The sequence below is a fragment of the Hyalella azteca genome, unplaced genomic scaffold, assembly GCF_000764305.2.
Source record: "Hyalella azteca isolate HAZT.00-mixed unplaced genomic scaffold, Hazt_2.0.2 contig9518, whole genome shotgun sequence".
Classification (NCBI taxonomy): Eukaryota; Metazoa; Arthropoda; class Malacostraca; order Amphipoda; family Hyalellidae; genus Hyalella; species Hyalella azteca.
Genome location: NW_025939587.1, coordinates 232695 through 250368, shown reverse-complemented (window position 1 = coordinate 250368; position 17674 = coordinate 232695). Strand labels below are relative to the sequence as shown.

The window sequence follows — 17674 nt, the reverse complement described above, 5'->3', positions numbered from 1 at the left end:
CAATTTTATTTTTTATTTCCTTCTCGTGTGTTTGCAGGAACTAGGCAACGCTGTGAAGTCGTTCAACGGCTCAAAGCGTCCTGTTTAATTAAGTAAACTGATATTTGTTCTGGTGCGCGCCCTTTAGGTAATAAATTGAACAAATGTTTTCAAATGAAACTAGTTACTTTGGTAAAAACAATAACTGTTTTAGTATCAAGATACTTGGAGCTTACATAACGAACTGCCAAAGCCACTCAGATGACGTAGGTTGGCGACATGATCTGCGTCCAGAAGGCCAGATAGTTCCGCACCACCGTCGCTCTGGAATGAAGACATTATTACACACTGACATAAGGTTAAATAACACGTACAACACCGTTTTTTGGATACAAAAATAAATAACACGCGTAACGTTGCTTATAAATGAAGACATTTTATACACTAACGTAAGGTGACGTAACTAGGCTGTCATTCTGAAGTCAAACTATTGTTACAATCTGTGACTACACTCTAACTCAAGATTGTAGTATCTGTGACAACACCCTTAAGGAAATTAATTCTACACTCCGACACATGTTACAAAAATTCCTACTTCTTTAGGCTTNCATGTTGTGGGACACAGCACCCTGCCAACACGTGCTTCAATAACGCAAATAACCAATGGCAAAGGTATAACTTTTTGTTATTTATAACCGATCCCTTGTATTTTTAAACCATCTACTTTCTATATCCTGTTGTAAAATTTTTATAACTATTAAAATATGGCTTGCATATTTTACAGGACGGCAACCAAGGAGGAGGTGTAATTGCCGGCTCAGTAAATACGTGGAAATGTGAAAAATCGAACAGTAAGCTGCTTTCCAGAACTCACGTGCACACCTCATGAACGGCACACATCCCGCACTCAAAGATATGGATAAGACATTGTCTAAAAATCGGTGCACGTTTCGCCCCTGTGTGGGTCATCCAGGCCCAGTTTGTCCCGAAAAATGGCGTATCACAGTGACATGAAATAATGTGCCATTATTCACACAATATGTTCTTTTAAATTTTCTGATCATTTCGCGTAACTCACGGATCACCCGTAACCCAAGCACCTCTCGCACACCACACACCCTACACGCTCCAGACACGCACCAGTCACCACACGTACACCCCACGCACACCACGCATATTCCTTACCCCGATGTATCCGTCTCGCACACCACACACCCCACACATGCACCACACGGGGTCGCCTGCCGAAGACCACCACTGCCATGGATGTAATGGACCTTCATGATTCCTGCCTTCCGGAACGTAGCCTTCAACACTTCAAGCCGTCCGTATCTAAGCCGTGGGTGGCGACATGATCTGCGTCCAGAAGGCCAGATAGTTCCGCACCACCGTCGCTCTGAAATGAAGACATTATTACACACTAACATAAGGTTAAATAACACGTACAACACCGTTTTTTGGATACAAAAATAAATAACACGCGTAACGTTGCTTATAAATGAAGACATTTTATACACTAACGTAAGGTGACGTAACTAGGCTGTCATTCTGAAGTCAAACTATTGTTACAATCTGTGACTACACTCTAACTCAAGATTGTAGTATCTGTGACAACACCCTTAAGGAAATTAATTCTACACTCCGACACATGTTACAAAAATTCCTACTTCTTTAGGCTTATAATTGCAACATATGCAGGAGCATTTGTTTAGTCTTAAAATTCCTCGTATCCTACGGAACAACTGAAATCTAGAAGCGATTTTAAATCTACCGTCCGTTGAAAAGATTTGATCTAAAGGACAGCCAGTCTAGCCAAGAAAAGTACAAGGATCGGCGACAGGCCTATCCAGGCCTATTCTTCAATGCCGAAGATATGATACTATACAATACTACTATAATTGACTTTTGTTAATTTTTGTCCGATGAACTGTTCCAGAAAATGAGAGACAGAGATATCAATTGGATGTTGAAATTGAAAGACTCCGATCACATTCAAACTGAAGGGTGGCAGGGTGGCCCAGTGGTTAAATTAAGTTCAGAGTACTGGGATTGGAGCAGAGAGGCGCGGGTTCGATCCAAGCTCTGTGCGTCAGTTTCTGGTCAGAATCGGCGAGGAGGCCGGGCGGTGAATTGAGGCAGTGAATTGCGAGTTCGAGACCGCAAAATGCTGTGAATGTTCTGCGATGTTAAGAATCGGCGACAGGCCTACGGCCTAATAAACGCTGAAACCGCTAAACCGCTATAAACTCCACTTACAGTTTGACGCGGTGTAAACGCGTTCCGCTTATGACCAACAAAATCAAGTTTGAAACTATACACATGAGTGCAAAATAGCACTAGCAGCTTAATCCAAATTGTTTAATTGACATTAATTTAGTGAACAAGCGCTTATTCAATCGACGGAGAGTGAACAAGCGCTTATTCAATCGACGGAGAGTGAACAAGCGCTTATTCAATCGACGGAGAGTGAACAAGCGCTTATTCAATCAGCGAAACAGTAGTCAGCCCTTATTAAATTTGCTTGACAGTAATCACACTCTCGTAGGTTCGATGAGTCTCTCTTAGATGAAAGTTCTAAAAATTAGCTGATCATTTATAGCGGATGTGTGTTGGTAATTTCAAGCCTAACTTTATAATTAAAGATGTCCGAAATACTATTCAACAAAACATACCAAGCCAAGGGCGCAAATATACGTCAGGAAAAATTTGCATCCACATGACACAGGAGAGAATAGAATGCGAAATGGCGATGAATGTTGTAGAATGAGCGCAGTAACTACATCATTTTCATGGCAATGAAGGTTAGTACATAGAAATAGGCTGATAATATTTGCTACTTTTATTACTTATATCGATATTTAACGAAGAATTTAGCCTGATGGAAAACGCATAGCAAACTCATTAGAATTTAATTGAAAAACATTCAACGACCTTATCAGATCAAAAATAAAACAATAAAATAACACCCATTTGGAATTTCGAATTTTATTTAATTTATCGCGCCTGTTATCGCTATACTTCTCTCCACCGCCCTAATTATTCGTACAATTTCATCATACACGTTGCCTTTTCATTGAATTTTTGAACTGACTTCTAAGCTGCTCTCCGAAGCTCTTTCGCAAGCTTTTTCGTTGAAATTGTGGGAAAATTATTTTGTGAGAAATTCGTCATTCCTCATGCACCGTCAATTTGTATAAAGGCTAGGGTTTATTTATAAGATCTATATCACCTTATAATTATTATAGAATCCGCTTCTCTAACTTTATTCGAAGAATAAGAACTTAGTCTAAATCAGGGGTTCTGCCACGTGTCTTAAGGGAGTCGTCATTACCATCAACTTTCAGTTGTAGCGAATTATATTTGTCGCCAGTGACAGCCTAGAGTTGTAACGCCTTGACGCACTGTTCAAATATTATTGTAATTCATTATTTGGAACTCCTAGTTTTCGCGAATATTGCTATTTCTGTCCCGTTTGACAACTAACCTGCCTGAAAGTCCAAGTATTTCCACCGTTTGGTACAAATATGTTTCTCTATTCCTTGATTTTTATGAATGTCGTATGAATTTCACTTCGTATATTCTTTTGCTCCAATAAATTCATTTATTTAATGTTTGGAATTTCGACTTGGTTAAAGACTTATAATTTCAAATTAATTCAAATTCAAATTTCACTATTTAATTTTAATTGTTACTTCATCTAAATCAAAACGATCGACAAATTTTTTTAGTGTTCTTCGTTCTAGAAGTACGTTACTTTACTACGTTACCTGCGAATATCACCATTCAAACATTAGCCTTAGGTCTTTATCTCGATTTCCTAAGCATCAAAACCTTCAACTGTTCTTCTTATAACTGTTACCACCTCTAAAACTGGTTTAAATTATTTTCCTCCAATTATTCTTCCTTTATAATGTGATTACCACACTGCTGGGCATTTAAACCTTAGATTCGTAGTGGTTCTGTTTACAAGCGATATTTCGATAATTATTTATTATAACCATAATTAGTTTACCCTTACATTTTGAGAGATTAATAACTTAAATCTCTTCTGCAGTATACATTTAATCCGATCGTGAGACTAGCAGCGACCTAACTGTATTTCCATGTCACGCCTCCCTCACCTGTTTTTCAGCCCGCCATCTTCAACTTCTTGTGAACCGTATGATATATAATATACAACATAATAGCGGTTTCAGCGTTTAGTAGGCCGATTCTCAACATCGCAGAATATTCGCAGCTTGTTGCGGTCTCGAACTTTTAACTCACTGCACCAATTCTGCTTCGCCTAACCCCGCGGCCTCCTTGCCGATTCTGACCAGAAACTGGCGCACAGAGCTGGGATCGAACCCGCGTCTCTCTGCGCCAATCTTGGTACTCTGAACTGTAACCACTGGGCCACCCTGCCCTTAACAACTGGGCCACTCTGCCCAGTAGTATTATGACGATTGCATTTCAGGATTCGGTTCTAAACGACTGAAAATTGTCTGCATTACAATGAAGCAAAACCAAATCAAACTCAAAATTTGTCAAATAATTTAAGATAGTAGCTTCATTGTTTCTTAAATTTTACAGCCTGTCAATTAGGTGAAAACTTCAAAATTTTCCCATATTTTCCTTTTTTACTTCTTGCAACTGATTATTCGCTGGTTACGTGCTTCGTAACGTTTATGATTATAACGTTTATCTTACATAAATGCAGGACATTTATTTTTAGGACGGTATAAGCTAAAAGTTTAACATTTCATTGAGGTTTACTTGGGTATATTGATAACTCTTGTTACGCACCACGAAAATGGTCCTTTCTAATGTATCCTTCTCCATCTTTCATTTAATTGAGAATTAACGAACACTGACTTTTTTGTATAGATCACCAGAATTGTATAGATCACCAGCCGAATTGTAGATCACCAGAATCGGGGCAGCTGATTGTGGAATCGAAATCTACAACTAATTGTAAAGAATCAGGACGAAATCGGCTGACAGCCCTAGATTATAGCCTAGAGCTGACAGCCCTAGATTATAGCATCACTTGATGTCGCATGCGCAGGTTCCGGCTATGGCGATAAGGCTGGGGAACGACCCTGATCTGCTTCCGAACGGATCCATTTGACTCTGTCATTGCACCTCCATGGCCGTAATCGTACCGTGGATGGGTCTGTCATGAAATAACGGCCTTGAACTGCTACTAAAATTGAACCTTGATTGAACAAAAACAAAACGGACAAAAGAAGCACACTATATATATAGCTCGAATGGTCTGGTGCCCTTCACTCCATTGATCTCGTCAATGGCAACTAGACAATAAACGATAAAATTAACTTGACTAACGGGTAGCAAGTAAAGAATCAAGTCTTAGATTAGAAACTAAGTATTTACAGACACGTTTAACGATGTACGCACATTCACTTGAACAGAAGTACTAGAATACAACGCATTTATATACGTTGATCAATTTAATATGGTTCGTTTGGCAACAGTGACCGTATAGCTGTGGCTGCAGGAGGTCTCAGTAACCGTACGACAGTGGCTGCAGGAGGTCACAGTAACTGTACGGCAGTGGCTGCAGGAGGTCACAGTAACTGTACGGCAGTGGCTGCAGGAGGTCACAGTAACTGTACGGCAGTGGCTGCAGGAGGTCACAGTAACTGTACGGCAGTGGCTGCAGGAGGTCACAGTAACTGTACGGCAGTGGCTGCAGGAGGTCACAGTTACTGTACGGCAGTGGCTGCAGGAGGTCACAGTAACTGTATGGCAGTGGCTGCAGGAGGGTCACAGTAACCGTTCAACAGTGGCTGCAAGGATGTCACTGTAGCGTGTTTACAAGGTCACTCAGAAGGATGCAGGGAGCGAAACCGCAGAGAAACTGAGCTTTTACCTTCCAGTCCGCTGGTGGCGTATAAAAAGTTTCACCTGGAACCACAAGAATCAGTTATGCGTTTGTCTCCTCGCTAGGCGGATCTCTGCGCAAGCTCTGCTCGTCTACAACGGTAAAAAAATATTCCCATTATTGTAAAAAATTTATAATAATTAAAATAAATAAAATGATATAATTGTCTTAGATTTCCTCTTCACGCCGCCTTTTGATAATTTATAACGGGATTACTTAGGACGAGCAAGCAAAAATAGATGACCACAACGCAGTATCGCACCCCCAAAAATAGCAAACGAATGCATTTTTTGGCAAAGAATGCATTTTTGAACGTGGCCTGAAATCTGCCATCAGAAGGCTAGCCAGCATATTAGCTTGGATTCTTCTTCATTAAATACAATCGCTATTAACAGCCACCCATCCCACTTCTTTAGGTTCTGGCATTGATCGAGGATGAGGAAGGTTTGGGTGATATGGATGCTTACGCTCATCACCCACGAGTCGGCAGGCTTCAGCAACGGGCAGGTGACAGTCGCGTGTGATACGATGACGCCTCAACACGGCGTGTCCGCACAGACGTCGAGTGCTCCCTACACTATCTCGGCCACGCCTAACAGAGACGGCTCATACACAGGTCAAAACAAATGTGAAGGAATACCGAAACTTACTGAGGAAAAATGCTCTTATAGCCAAGTAGCGAGAGCAAACCGGATGCTTAGTAAACAAGGATGTTAATTGCAAAATAATCGAATTTAAGTTCGAGTGATTCGTAATCTGAAGGTCAGTGTCATACAATTAAGATGTATAATCTTGATAGTTAGTAACAGAATTATTTATCCAGATTATCAGGTAAATAATCCAGAAATTTTCATATGAATACTTGATATGACTAAAAACTATAAAAGGTCTAAAGAAAGAATTTGCAGCCCCGAAATGGCGTCGGAGCTGCGAGGTCAGCTAATTGAAGAATTTTGAACCTACGAAGGGAACAGTGAACTAACCTGACCTCTTCTGAACCTGACATATTTTGAACCTGACCTCTGCAGTGATATTGAACTGACCTAACCTCTACAGCGGTAATGAACTTGAACTAGCCTGAACTCTGCAGTGGTAATGAACTAACCTGAATTCTGCAGTGGTAATGAACTAACCTGAATTCTGCAGTGGTAATGAACTAACCTGAACTCTGCAGTGGTAATGAACTAACCTGACCTCTGCAGTGGTAATAAACTAACCTGATCTTATCATTATATAATTGAATCACTAGTGTTTCCTAGCTCAGTATACACTCAGAAAAGGCGAGACTTTGCTTTGTATGGGTCATCCTGAGCCAGTTTAGCCCGATAATAGGGCTCATCATTGCTACGTTTGCTCTCTGTTCGTGTTTTCAGTGAGAAATTGTTCACTATTTGCATAATATGCCTAATTAGTTTTTCTGATTGAATATAATATTAATAATAATAATATTAATGTAAATATTAACAGTCATTTGCCAACAGACGGCCGTGTCTCACAACAGCAACGAAAAGAAGAACAGCATCACCGTTGTGTGGCAACCCCAAGGATACACAGGCGATGTCACCTTCAGGTGAAATAAGGACCTATGCGGCATTAAATTCATTCACTAACCTAAACCTGATATATAAATAAATTTCAAGTCATTCTTCATTGCCTCTGCATTCATAGATAAATTGTTCAAGTTTGGAGTGAGGCCGCGTTGCTTTGTGAAAATCGGAAACTAATATGCTTTACGTTAAGTTTAACCCCTATTCGACAATCCTTGAAATTCAAGTTTCTATTGCATATACCGCCTAAACTTGAAATCGAAAACTGTCATCGAAGGAAGACATGTTTTGCAGGCTATTTACTAACTAGAATATGCCGTTTACATGCTATCAATGAATTTGTAATAAGATTATAAACCCCCGTGTAAATTTTCGCATCCTAAACTCCTTTTTTACTATCGCGCAGAGGAACATTCATGAGAAGCTTCGCAACCTTCTGGACGGACGTAACTTCACCCCAGTTCACGATTCAGGGCAGTCAGCCTCCTGAAGGACCTCCTGTATTCCTGCCTTACCCTGACACCGACAATCAACCTAGTGGAGGTGACGCATCATCCACGAGCTCTGGCTTCTTACCACCACCTGGTGGCAACGTCAGTCCTCCTGTGATTCAGCCACCAGGACTTTATTTACCGCCATCGCCAGGGGGATTTCCGTCTCCAAGTCCCGGTGGATTTCCATTTCCAAGTCCCGGTGGATTCCCGTCTCCAAGTCCCGGTGGATTTCCATTTCCAAGTCCCGGTGGATTTCCGTTCCCAAATCCGGGAGGATTTCCTTCGCCCCCACCAGGAGTTTATGTACCACCTTCTTCAGGGGGATTTCCTTCTCCAGGCCCCAATGGATTTCCTGGTCAAGGTGGATTTCCGGGTCCTGATATAGTTCCACCGCCATCCCCAGGAGGATATGTACCTCCTCCAACAGGAGGTTTCCCATCACCTCCAACAGGAGGGTTCCCATCACCACCTCCAGGAGGGTATGCACCCCCTCCAACAGGAAATTTCCCATCACCTCCTCCAACAGGAGGGTTGCCATCACCTCCTCCAACAGGAGGGTTCCCATCACCACCTCCAGGAGGGTATGCACCTCCTCCAACGGGAGGGTTGCCATCACCTCCTCCAACAGGAGGCTTCCCATCACCTCCTTCAACAGGAGGGTTCCCATCACCTCCTCCAGGAGGGTATGCACCCCCTCCAACAGGTAATTTCCCATCACCTCCTCCAACAGGAGGGTTGCCATCTCCAAGCCCCAACCCTCCCCCAGACGGCTATGGACCTCCAATCGTACGACCACCAATCACTGGTTATTTGCCACCCCCGAATATAGGCTAGTTTTAGATAAGTAGGGAATATTTTGAGAGATAAATCCGTTACTCTCATAGGTTATAACAAACACGCTAGTGGGTCAGATTCATTCTCCACAAAGTAAGTTTGATGCAAGAAGTTGGTGTGATGAAGGCACTGAGTATCGAAGTTACTAAGGTTGGTTTCGTCGGGATGGTCGATTCTCTTTCAATGGCCTGACTACTACCGACGCTATAGAAACGAACGTGGGATAAGAATATCATTAACTACTACTTTACAGTTCTAATAATTCGACAATTTATGTGCAGTTCACCAACGTGTAAGGCGCTCGAAACTATTTCACGCACCTCGCGATGTCAATCAAAAACTAAAAAACGTACAATTCGTGTGACTAAACTGTGCCCGCCTCATCAGCTCCTAGAATAATTTTCTAAATTGCATTCCGTAATACCAATTCAATTCATCACCGAGATGTGAACTTCACCATTTGGTCCCTGTATTGGCGCCTCAACGAATTAATTTAATGCATGTTCACTATTAAGGGTCAGAATAATACAAATGTGTTATGGCTACTGCTCATGAGGCCATAGGCTTGATCTCATTCGACAAATGTGATAGCAGCGTAAGTTAATCTCTCTCTGTTAGAAACGTTGGTATTGTGCAAGGTGAATGGAGGAAAGACGTCACTTGGTCTGGGCAAGAGGCAGGTGCATTTTAAACATCGACTAAAATGTCATCCATCAAGTTTATTCGATAATAATCAAATTTCACATCAGCTATAAACAATATTTATAAACCTCAAGTCGCAAGTTACTTTAGCACTACAGTATTTTCCTCTGCAGCAACGAAAATTCCAATTGTTGATATCAAATAAAATATATGGAAGTGTCCAATTCATTATCGTAAAATATCTACCGACCACTGAATCAATTTTTTACCATTTATTACTTTGACTAGAAAAAATACGTACAAAAAGCACTTTCTCACATAGCAAGTAAATATACGTATATGTACAAGTTTACATGAACAAAAACATGTAGAATGTCTAGTAAATCTAGAAGCACAACCAAGATACTCCAGCGTCTCGATTTTCGAGACTGAGATGCTCGATATGAGATTTTCCAAGAATGACATAAATAGGAACGGGAAATCAAAGCAAAGAACTATCGTCAACTATTTCACAAGGCAGCTCAAGACCAAACTAAACCAAAGTTCATGATATAAAACTGGAGGCGAGTATAAATGTGCCTTCGTAACTGTACAACACGGGAATTACATTAGAAGACTAGACGTTATCAGCAGCACAAAATCAAATGTATAAGGTTTCTTAAAAGTATTGACACCAAGTTTATAAATTAAAGTTGCCGAATATTCTGTTTTTAGTGTGAAATACGCATTTCTATGCACCTTCAAATAATACAAATTAGAAAAACGTGGATACCCTGAAAAAAAAAACAGTCAACGAGGAATTGTAAATCGCACTAATTTGTAATATTCTGAAAATTGCAGAGCTGCAAAAAAAAAACTTCTGCAACGCAGAAGTTGTGAAGAAACGAGTGAAAAAGACATGGAAGTTTACAACCACAGCAAGAGATCAGTTTGAGCAACGGTTAAGGGAACGAGTCTAATTGGCATACTATTTTTCAGAACTCATTATTTCTGATGATTAACAAGTTACAGTGAGATTTTATTGGAATAGTTATCCCTGATGACCATAAGTGGTCACTACAGAAACGGAGAGGTTATTGATGTTAGAATATGTAACATCGATGCTCAGAAGTTCAGGGAACGAGGTTAAGCCAAAATGTATTTCAACAAAAACAGTTCAGTATCAGTAACGCTGAAGTCAAGCCGTCGTAAAAGTAGGCGCTTCATAACAGCACAAGATTTAGTTTGAAGGTGAATGCTTCAAGGAGTCTGGTGATGCTGTTTATATATTAAACCCAAACTAAACGGAACTGTTAGAAGAGCCCCGAAACGGAGCTGCGGTACTCACATAATTCACAAAGATAGACAAAAAATTAATAATAATAATGGTTATAGATTACCATCCTAACAAAGTAGATTAGGAACCACTAAATGCACTTGCATTGTTTTTCGACTCTTAGGATCAAAAGTAATGTTAAATAACATCCCTCGATGAAAAATAAAGTACAATAAAATCCCTTAACGGAAATAGAGCAACATTTATTAAGCTACGATAAAAAATATAGTGAGCTTAAACACCCGATTGGAAATAAAGTAAAAAAGGCCGTGATCGAAAATAAAGTAAACATAAAGCCATGATCGAAAATAAAGTAAACATAAAGCCATGATCGAAAATAAAGTACATTAGAAAACCCTTATAGTAAAAACTAAAAAGTGAATTACAGCCACACATAATCTCAGTTCTCGGGCGGTACTTCATCCGGTCCGTGACTACGACTTTCCCTTCTTGTATCGCTGGCGCGCCTGCGCTCTGCTGTAGCGGACGCGCGACGCTCCGTTCGCGGCGCCCGTCTTGCTTCGGTCGTCGCGCTCGGTCAGTGCTTGGTCTTCCTCTGCACAAAATCATGCATCACGTGAAAAAATTTCCAGCTTGCTATGCAGTCGCTAATCCTATTACTCTCAATACAGCGTTCACCGCCATCATTCATTGCTTTGCTATTCAGTCACTATTCTATTTGAGCGTTCACTAATATTTAATTCTTGCCGAGAAAATAGTTTTTTTGCAATATTTTTCTTTTCTGCGTTTTATGGCGCTCATCTAAAGGAACAGGACGTGAAACAATTTTATTCTTTTTATCTGCTTTGGAATGTCTTTAGGGTGTTTTCTACTTGTATTTAAAGCGATAAGTGGTATGTGAAATAATAAACTTGTTTATTTGTTACCCATCTGTGGGGCCGTGTTTCTATGATCTATTTAATAATCTCCACCTATACTACAAAACACTCATTAGGAATTTTTTCCATTCATGAATAAAATAAATTTCTGAAAATAATATAGAAATTTGAGCAATGTTATTCTTTTTTATTCGTGGAATCTTCTTTGCACCATAATGCATTAGTTCTGGCATACCGTTCATTTCATTGCAAATTCACGTTTTCAATAATTTGTATACCACAAAATTAATTCTTTAATGATTAAATACACTATAAAAAAGTAAATAATTCAGCAAAGTTATTTAATTGATTCTTTACATTTGGGAAAACTATGAATATTGTAATTTATTAACACATGATACAAGCGCAGATGATTTAAATTCTAATCCTTAATAAGGTATCGTGGAGACATCAACAAATCGTGAAGCTACCTTTACAATGCTTTCAAATATTTTAGAAAGCTTCCTTTAAGCATTGTATTATTTAAATGGATTCAACCATTCATAATTGAGTAAAATATCTATTTCCATACATTTTTCTCAGTGCAGGCTATGGAAAAACATTACCTATTTCTCAGGTTCACAGCTACACAAATATGCATTAAAACAACATGATTTTAAAAACTTCCATGGACTCTAATGTGCGATTGCCCATAGCTCTATTTTAGCATCTATTATTTTCATAATCGAGAATTTGTAATAAAATGGAAATAAATAAGATTTCATCAGAGACTGAAAATCTTTGCTGACCTTGTTCAGCGAGCCGCTCCTGCTGTAGTGACAGCGGTGGTTGCAGTGCAGTGCTTCTCAGGTGAGCTCTGTACCACAGCCACACCAGACCGCCACCATAGCCCACGCCACTCAGCACCATCACAAACGCTGACTGCACCACCACATGCTGCACGATAACGCTTATAATAATGATAATGAACATTGCCGTAAAAAAAAACACAGCAGCAACATTAGAAACTGATAGCAACAAGCCTGCCTGTCAGGAACTGACGAGAAGTGTAAGTAAAGGTAAACATTCCTAACCTGTCAATTTGCATATTTTTAATTAAAAAATATTGTATAATCAATAATTTCACAGGCCTCTTAGACACCTATGGCGTTCAAAATTAGGTGTTAAAATGATGTCGTCTTGCAGCAAATTTATTTTACTGCATCAAATGAATTTTCTAGGTACCAGAAAAAATGACAAAATAAAATGGGAGTAACAAATCCTTAATTTCCCTTCAATCAAAGAGACATAAAAATTTTACGGACAAAAAAGCTTCATGGAAGAACAGATTACTGAAATAACAACCTTGGCAAAATAAAAAATAACATAACATTAAATATCAGACAACTTTACTATTTCAGAGTTCTGCTTTGCACGCAATATAACAATTGAATGTAACTCCGTTATTGTGATTCCCTGCTTTAGCAAAATTAATGATAGATCACGTGACATATTAAAATTATTATCTATAGTCTTTGGCATTACTGAAGAACAGCACTCACGGTCATGGCAGGAGACTTAGCCAGAGCATAATCGGCCGCGATAATGAACACAGAAAAGATGAGGCCAAAACCAGCACAAACCCAAGCCAGGTTTTTCTCAAACTGCACGCAAAATAAATACATTAGCTCATTATAGAGTATTATAAAATAGCTGATTTTCATAAAACAAATTACTTAAAATACAATTAGAGCCTTTTAATTTAAAAGTCTGTGAAATCAGACATTTGCATATGAAATCAATACTTCACAATCTTTCTTCTAAGTCTTCATTTCTGGAACACTTTTATGAAGCATACAACAATAGTTTAGCATTCTACAATGCTCTACTTATTTTACTGACGTGCATGAAATATTATCTATACCTATATTTGAGCAACACTCGGCTCACATAGGTACTTCTGAACCCTACGAAGAAGCATCTTGAACCTCTACAAGCATTGAAAGTTTTTGAGAGAAGGAAATCAGAACCTAGGTGAGAGTGTGAAGCATCAAAGTTATATTAGAACTGAGAAATTATAGCTCACAGGTTTCAAAAGATTTTCTAGAATTTTTAGAAGTGAAATTTTTACTCTTCTATGTTAAAAGTTAAGTTAAATGATAGCTTGAAACAGCAAAAATTCATGCAAGGCAGCAATAAACTTTAGTACCGTATCATTATTCTTTTGAGTTGGTCTTTCTAAAAACTAAAAATGTGAACAGAATTTTGAATTACAAAATGAAAATTGTCAATGAAAATTACAAAAATTTAGAATTGAAATAAGCTGTGGAACCAGCATTGAAAGAATTGACTAAAGTACCATATTGTCAAAAAGTTTATTAGTGGTAGATCTAGAGTTTGTAGGCTTGATGCAAATTCCAGAAAAAATATAGATTCTGGTAAAATAATTTTTCAACACAACCATGAATAATTAATTGGGAAATGAGTAAGAGGTAAAGGGGCAGTAAAATGGAAACAGAGTAGTAAGTAGGAGTAGGAGTAGTGGAACAAGTATCTCATAAAAGTGTCTCACTTTACACTGCTCCTGCCACTTTGAGCGCGCCTCAACCAGCCGTTTGGCCAGCACCAGGTCATGTCTGCCATTCTGCTTGTGCTCTAGGAGCTGAGCTGTCTCATATGCTGTGATTGCCTCCATAAACTGTCCAATACAGAGTCGCACTTCTCCAAAACGGAAATATCCCTGGAAAAAATAAGGAAAATCAACATCTTTCAAAGGGAAATTATATAGGTAGGTATATGATTGAATGGGCTAGGAATTAAATTAGTAGCTTACTAATTTGAATTTCAAAATTGAGAGAAACTCTTGGGCTTCCTAAAAAGCAATTAAAGTTTGATTTTAAGATAGGTAGATAATGAAATGCTGGTCTTCTATTCAATCCTAAATAGAAATCAACTATAAATTTCTTAAAATGATTGTTTAATATTGGTTGGATTTGCTTCACTGTAAGCATCTAATATGCTCTAAAATTTCAGACAAGTGTCTATGTACTAAAGACTCAATAAGCAAATATTGTACACATCAGTATTTAATCTGAATGATTGAAAAACTAACATTAAATCATTCAAGTCTACTTGTCATTCTACTCACTTTGCTCCACATGGGATCCAAGTTGATAGCACATTCAGCATCTCTATTTGCCTCATAATATTTTTTAAGTTTTAGATAAGCCATAGATCTATTACTATAAAGAATTGCAGATGGTTCCAAATTAAGTGCTTCTGAGTAGTATTCAATAGCTTCAGAAACTTGTCCATGACCAAGACAAGCATTACCTTTCTCTTTTAATTCATCCATCTGAAAAACAGAATAATTAAGCATAATTAGGTACTGTAAGTACACTGGCAGTTTAATCTCGGAGACAAGGGTTGGAAAATTTGATGTGGCCATTTTAAGGATTACAAGGTTCCCATTAGATGAGTGGCAATTAATTATGACAACTACCTTGAAAAAATGTTTTATCAAAATTTCCATTCACTTAAACCCACAAATCCAGACTGTTTAGCAATCAGACTGCCAAATAAGCAAGTACAGTTAAATTTCTGCAAGATTCCCAATGTATTGAAAATTTTTCACTTTGGAGCTGCAAAATTTCAGTGTTAAGTATGACAATTCTGATCCTGGTCTCACTATCATGACTAACCAGTACAGCATTGACCAGGGGCCTCCAAACTTTTTTCACCAAGTGCCAACAGCAAACTTTCTGAAACCTTAACAGGCCAGTCACGCCCATTTACTGTTTTTAGTTCATGCGTAATCAGAAATAAATGCCATGCTTGATTTTTGTACACATTATGTTGAACTTAGAGATATCCTCGGCAGGCCTGATGGAACCTAGCCATGGGGCGTATCCAGTTTCAAGACCCCTGGCTGCCTGGCATAGACTATGTTCCACAACTAGAAGGTATCTACCTTCCAGCCTGTTTTGGATCCACAAGACTTCTGTTAGATCAAGATTGAAAAATTTCTATGTATTACTAAAATCTCACAGCTCCTACATGATACTTGTCAAAAATTTTGGGAAATCATGGCTCTATTGTCAACTTAACCACTTTGTTTACAATTAGAAAGGAGATAATTCATGTAAATGATGTAATACAACCAACTACAGACAAATGAATGAGACAAAAATTACAGGGCTTAATGTTTAATAAATGTCTATTACTTATTCTACCATTCACTACGGTATAGCTTTTAACACTTTGACTGCAACTCCCAAAATAGTCTGTATTCCAGTTCAACTCATTCAAACTTGAATAACTGAATGAGCATGCTCCTATTTTTGGCAACCTTGCTCCTCAATTACATAGGTACTGGTCATTTAGAAGGCATTTTGAATGCCACCATGCAAGTGAGTGAGTGACAACAACTATTCAAGTTGTTGCAAACACTGCAGTAGCATATGCCTGGGTGCTTTATGAACAATTCTATAGTCAGTAAAAATTCAATGTGAATCACTGAATTTGTTGAACATTTGAACAGGACTGAAGGTATTGTCACTTGTGTGTCTTGTAATAGGCCAGACTGTCAGACATGCAAAAAAATGTTTCTATGACAAAATTACTATAATATTGGAGGTCTCCCTTCCAGGGCTAAATTATTTGAAGCTGAGGATCTGAATTTTATGACAAGCTGCAGCTTTGAGACCTGATGTAACATGCTTGCAAAGAAGGAAGTTAGTGCTGCAATGAGATGGAAACTAGAAAAGTAACTATTAATTGTAATTCATGTGGTGGGAAATGGGAATCCATTCAAGTGCATACCTTGCTTTTTCACAGTGAAATTCAGCCAATGTGAACTTTTGGATGTCTAGTAGACTGGTACCTACCCAATTTTTACTTTTATAATCCATATCAATGCCAAAAATGTAATTTCATCATATTGGAATTGGTTAACATATTTTGTTCCATGATTTTTCAGTTATTATGCTAACTCATTATTTCAGGGCCAGGCCAGGGCCAGGCTTGATTGCAACGATACTAAGATTCTTATGAATGATTCAATTGCAATTGAATTAGGTAGCCTATTGCATGACATTCGATGATTCATATAGGCTTTCAAAAGTAGTTTTGTCAATACCCTATCCTATTTTTTACAAGTTGATGATCTGACTGATGTTTTAAAAGATGTTTAAAAATTATAATTTTCAAGTTAAAATTTTAAGGCATGTAGGCTAGTGCCCAAATCTGCCCATGTACCTACCTTTGTACCTTGTAACTATAAGGCACACGTCAGTGTCGGACCGTCAGATGTCACAGTCACACAACTTCACAAGACACAACGCACATTGCATTTTGGGACATCATCGGACATGCATCATGCAATGCATGATGTGATAATTGATGATGGTGTTATTGGTGTACATTGCAGTCAAAGAGTTCAATAATTTTTTGGTAGAAAATAAAATAAACAGCTCAATTTCAGTTTGGAATTGCAATTTTTAGTGGTAATGTACTGATGCACAAGTGGCACAACCTAGCCTAGCAGCCTAAGCCCTACCTTACCTCCCAGGCTCCCACTCCCAGTTCAGCAGTCCCTCCCAGTCCCAGGCTCCCAGCCCCGTAAGCCCCCAGGAACAAAAGAAAAGTTAATAGCTAACAAATTTTTAAAGCATGGACTGCATGGTTAACAATGGATTGCATCATACATTCATACACATATACATGGAGTCATAATAAATAAATTGATAACTCAGAATAATTTTTATTTGAAGCAAAATGACCACATTGACACTTGACAGTAATGACTAGGCCTTAATCATAGTACTAATGACTAGGAACTCAAGTCAAGTGTAAGAATGCAGTTGCAGTTCTGCCAGTAACGTGAGTAACCACTAACCAGTTCACTTCACTGCTCAGGGAGTCAATATTTCTAATAGCTACAGTAAATTTGATTTAGCTGAGTATAACACACGCTGACACGCACATGTTGCCCTTCAGCCCTTGGCTTGGTCAGGGCCAGGCAGAGTATCAACTATCGACTGCAGTAACGACTAACGAAGATAAATAACTAACAATTCCAAACCAAGGCATGGGTAATGATGGGTTGAGGAAACATGTTTTAGATTTATTATAGAGCTTAGCTTAGCTTTAGGCTGTCA

General features: G+C 38.7%; 2 protein-coding genes across 2 annotated transcripts; one reads left to right on the top strand and one right to left on the bottom strand.

The window, feature by feature from the left end:
* The first annotated feature begins 2774 nt into the window (after positions 1-2774).
* Positions 2775-9648, top strand: LOC108677454 (formin-like protein 20). Its single transcript, XM_047882033.1, has 4 exons — positions 2775-2780; positions 5480-5719; positions 7348-7436; positions 7820-9648. Exons 1-4 carry the CDS (start codon positions 2775-2777, stop codon positions 8739-8741), a joined length of 1257 nt encoding a protein of 418 aa, XP_047737989.1. The 3' UTR covers positions 8742-9648.
* Positions 9649-11132: 1484 nt separating this feature from the next.
* On the bottom strand, positions 11133-14874 carry LOC108677450 (serine/threonine-protein phosphatase 5). The gene is made up of 5 exons (XM_018165670.1): positions 14665-14874; positions 14089-14256; positions 13079-13180; positions 12326-12473; positions 11133-11254 (listed from the first exon to the last, which is right to left on the bottom strand). Exons 1-5 carry the CDS (start codon positions 14869-14871, stop codon positions 11133-11135), a joined length of 747 nt encoding a protein of 248 aa, XP_018021159.1. The 5' UTR covers positions 14872-14874.
* Positions 14875-17674: the final 2800 nt, after the last annotated feature.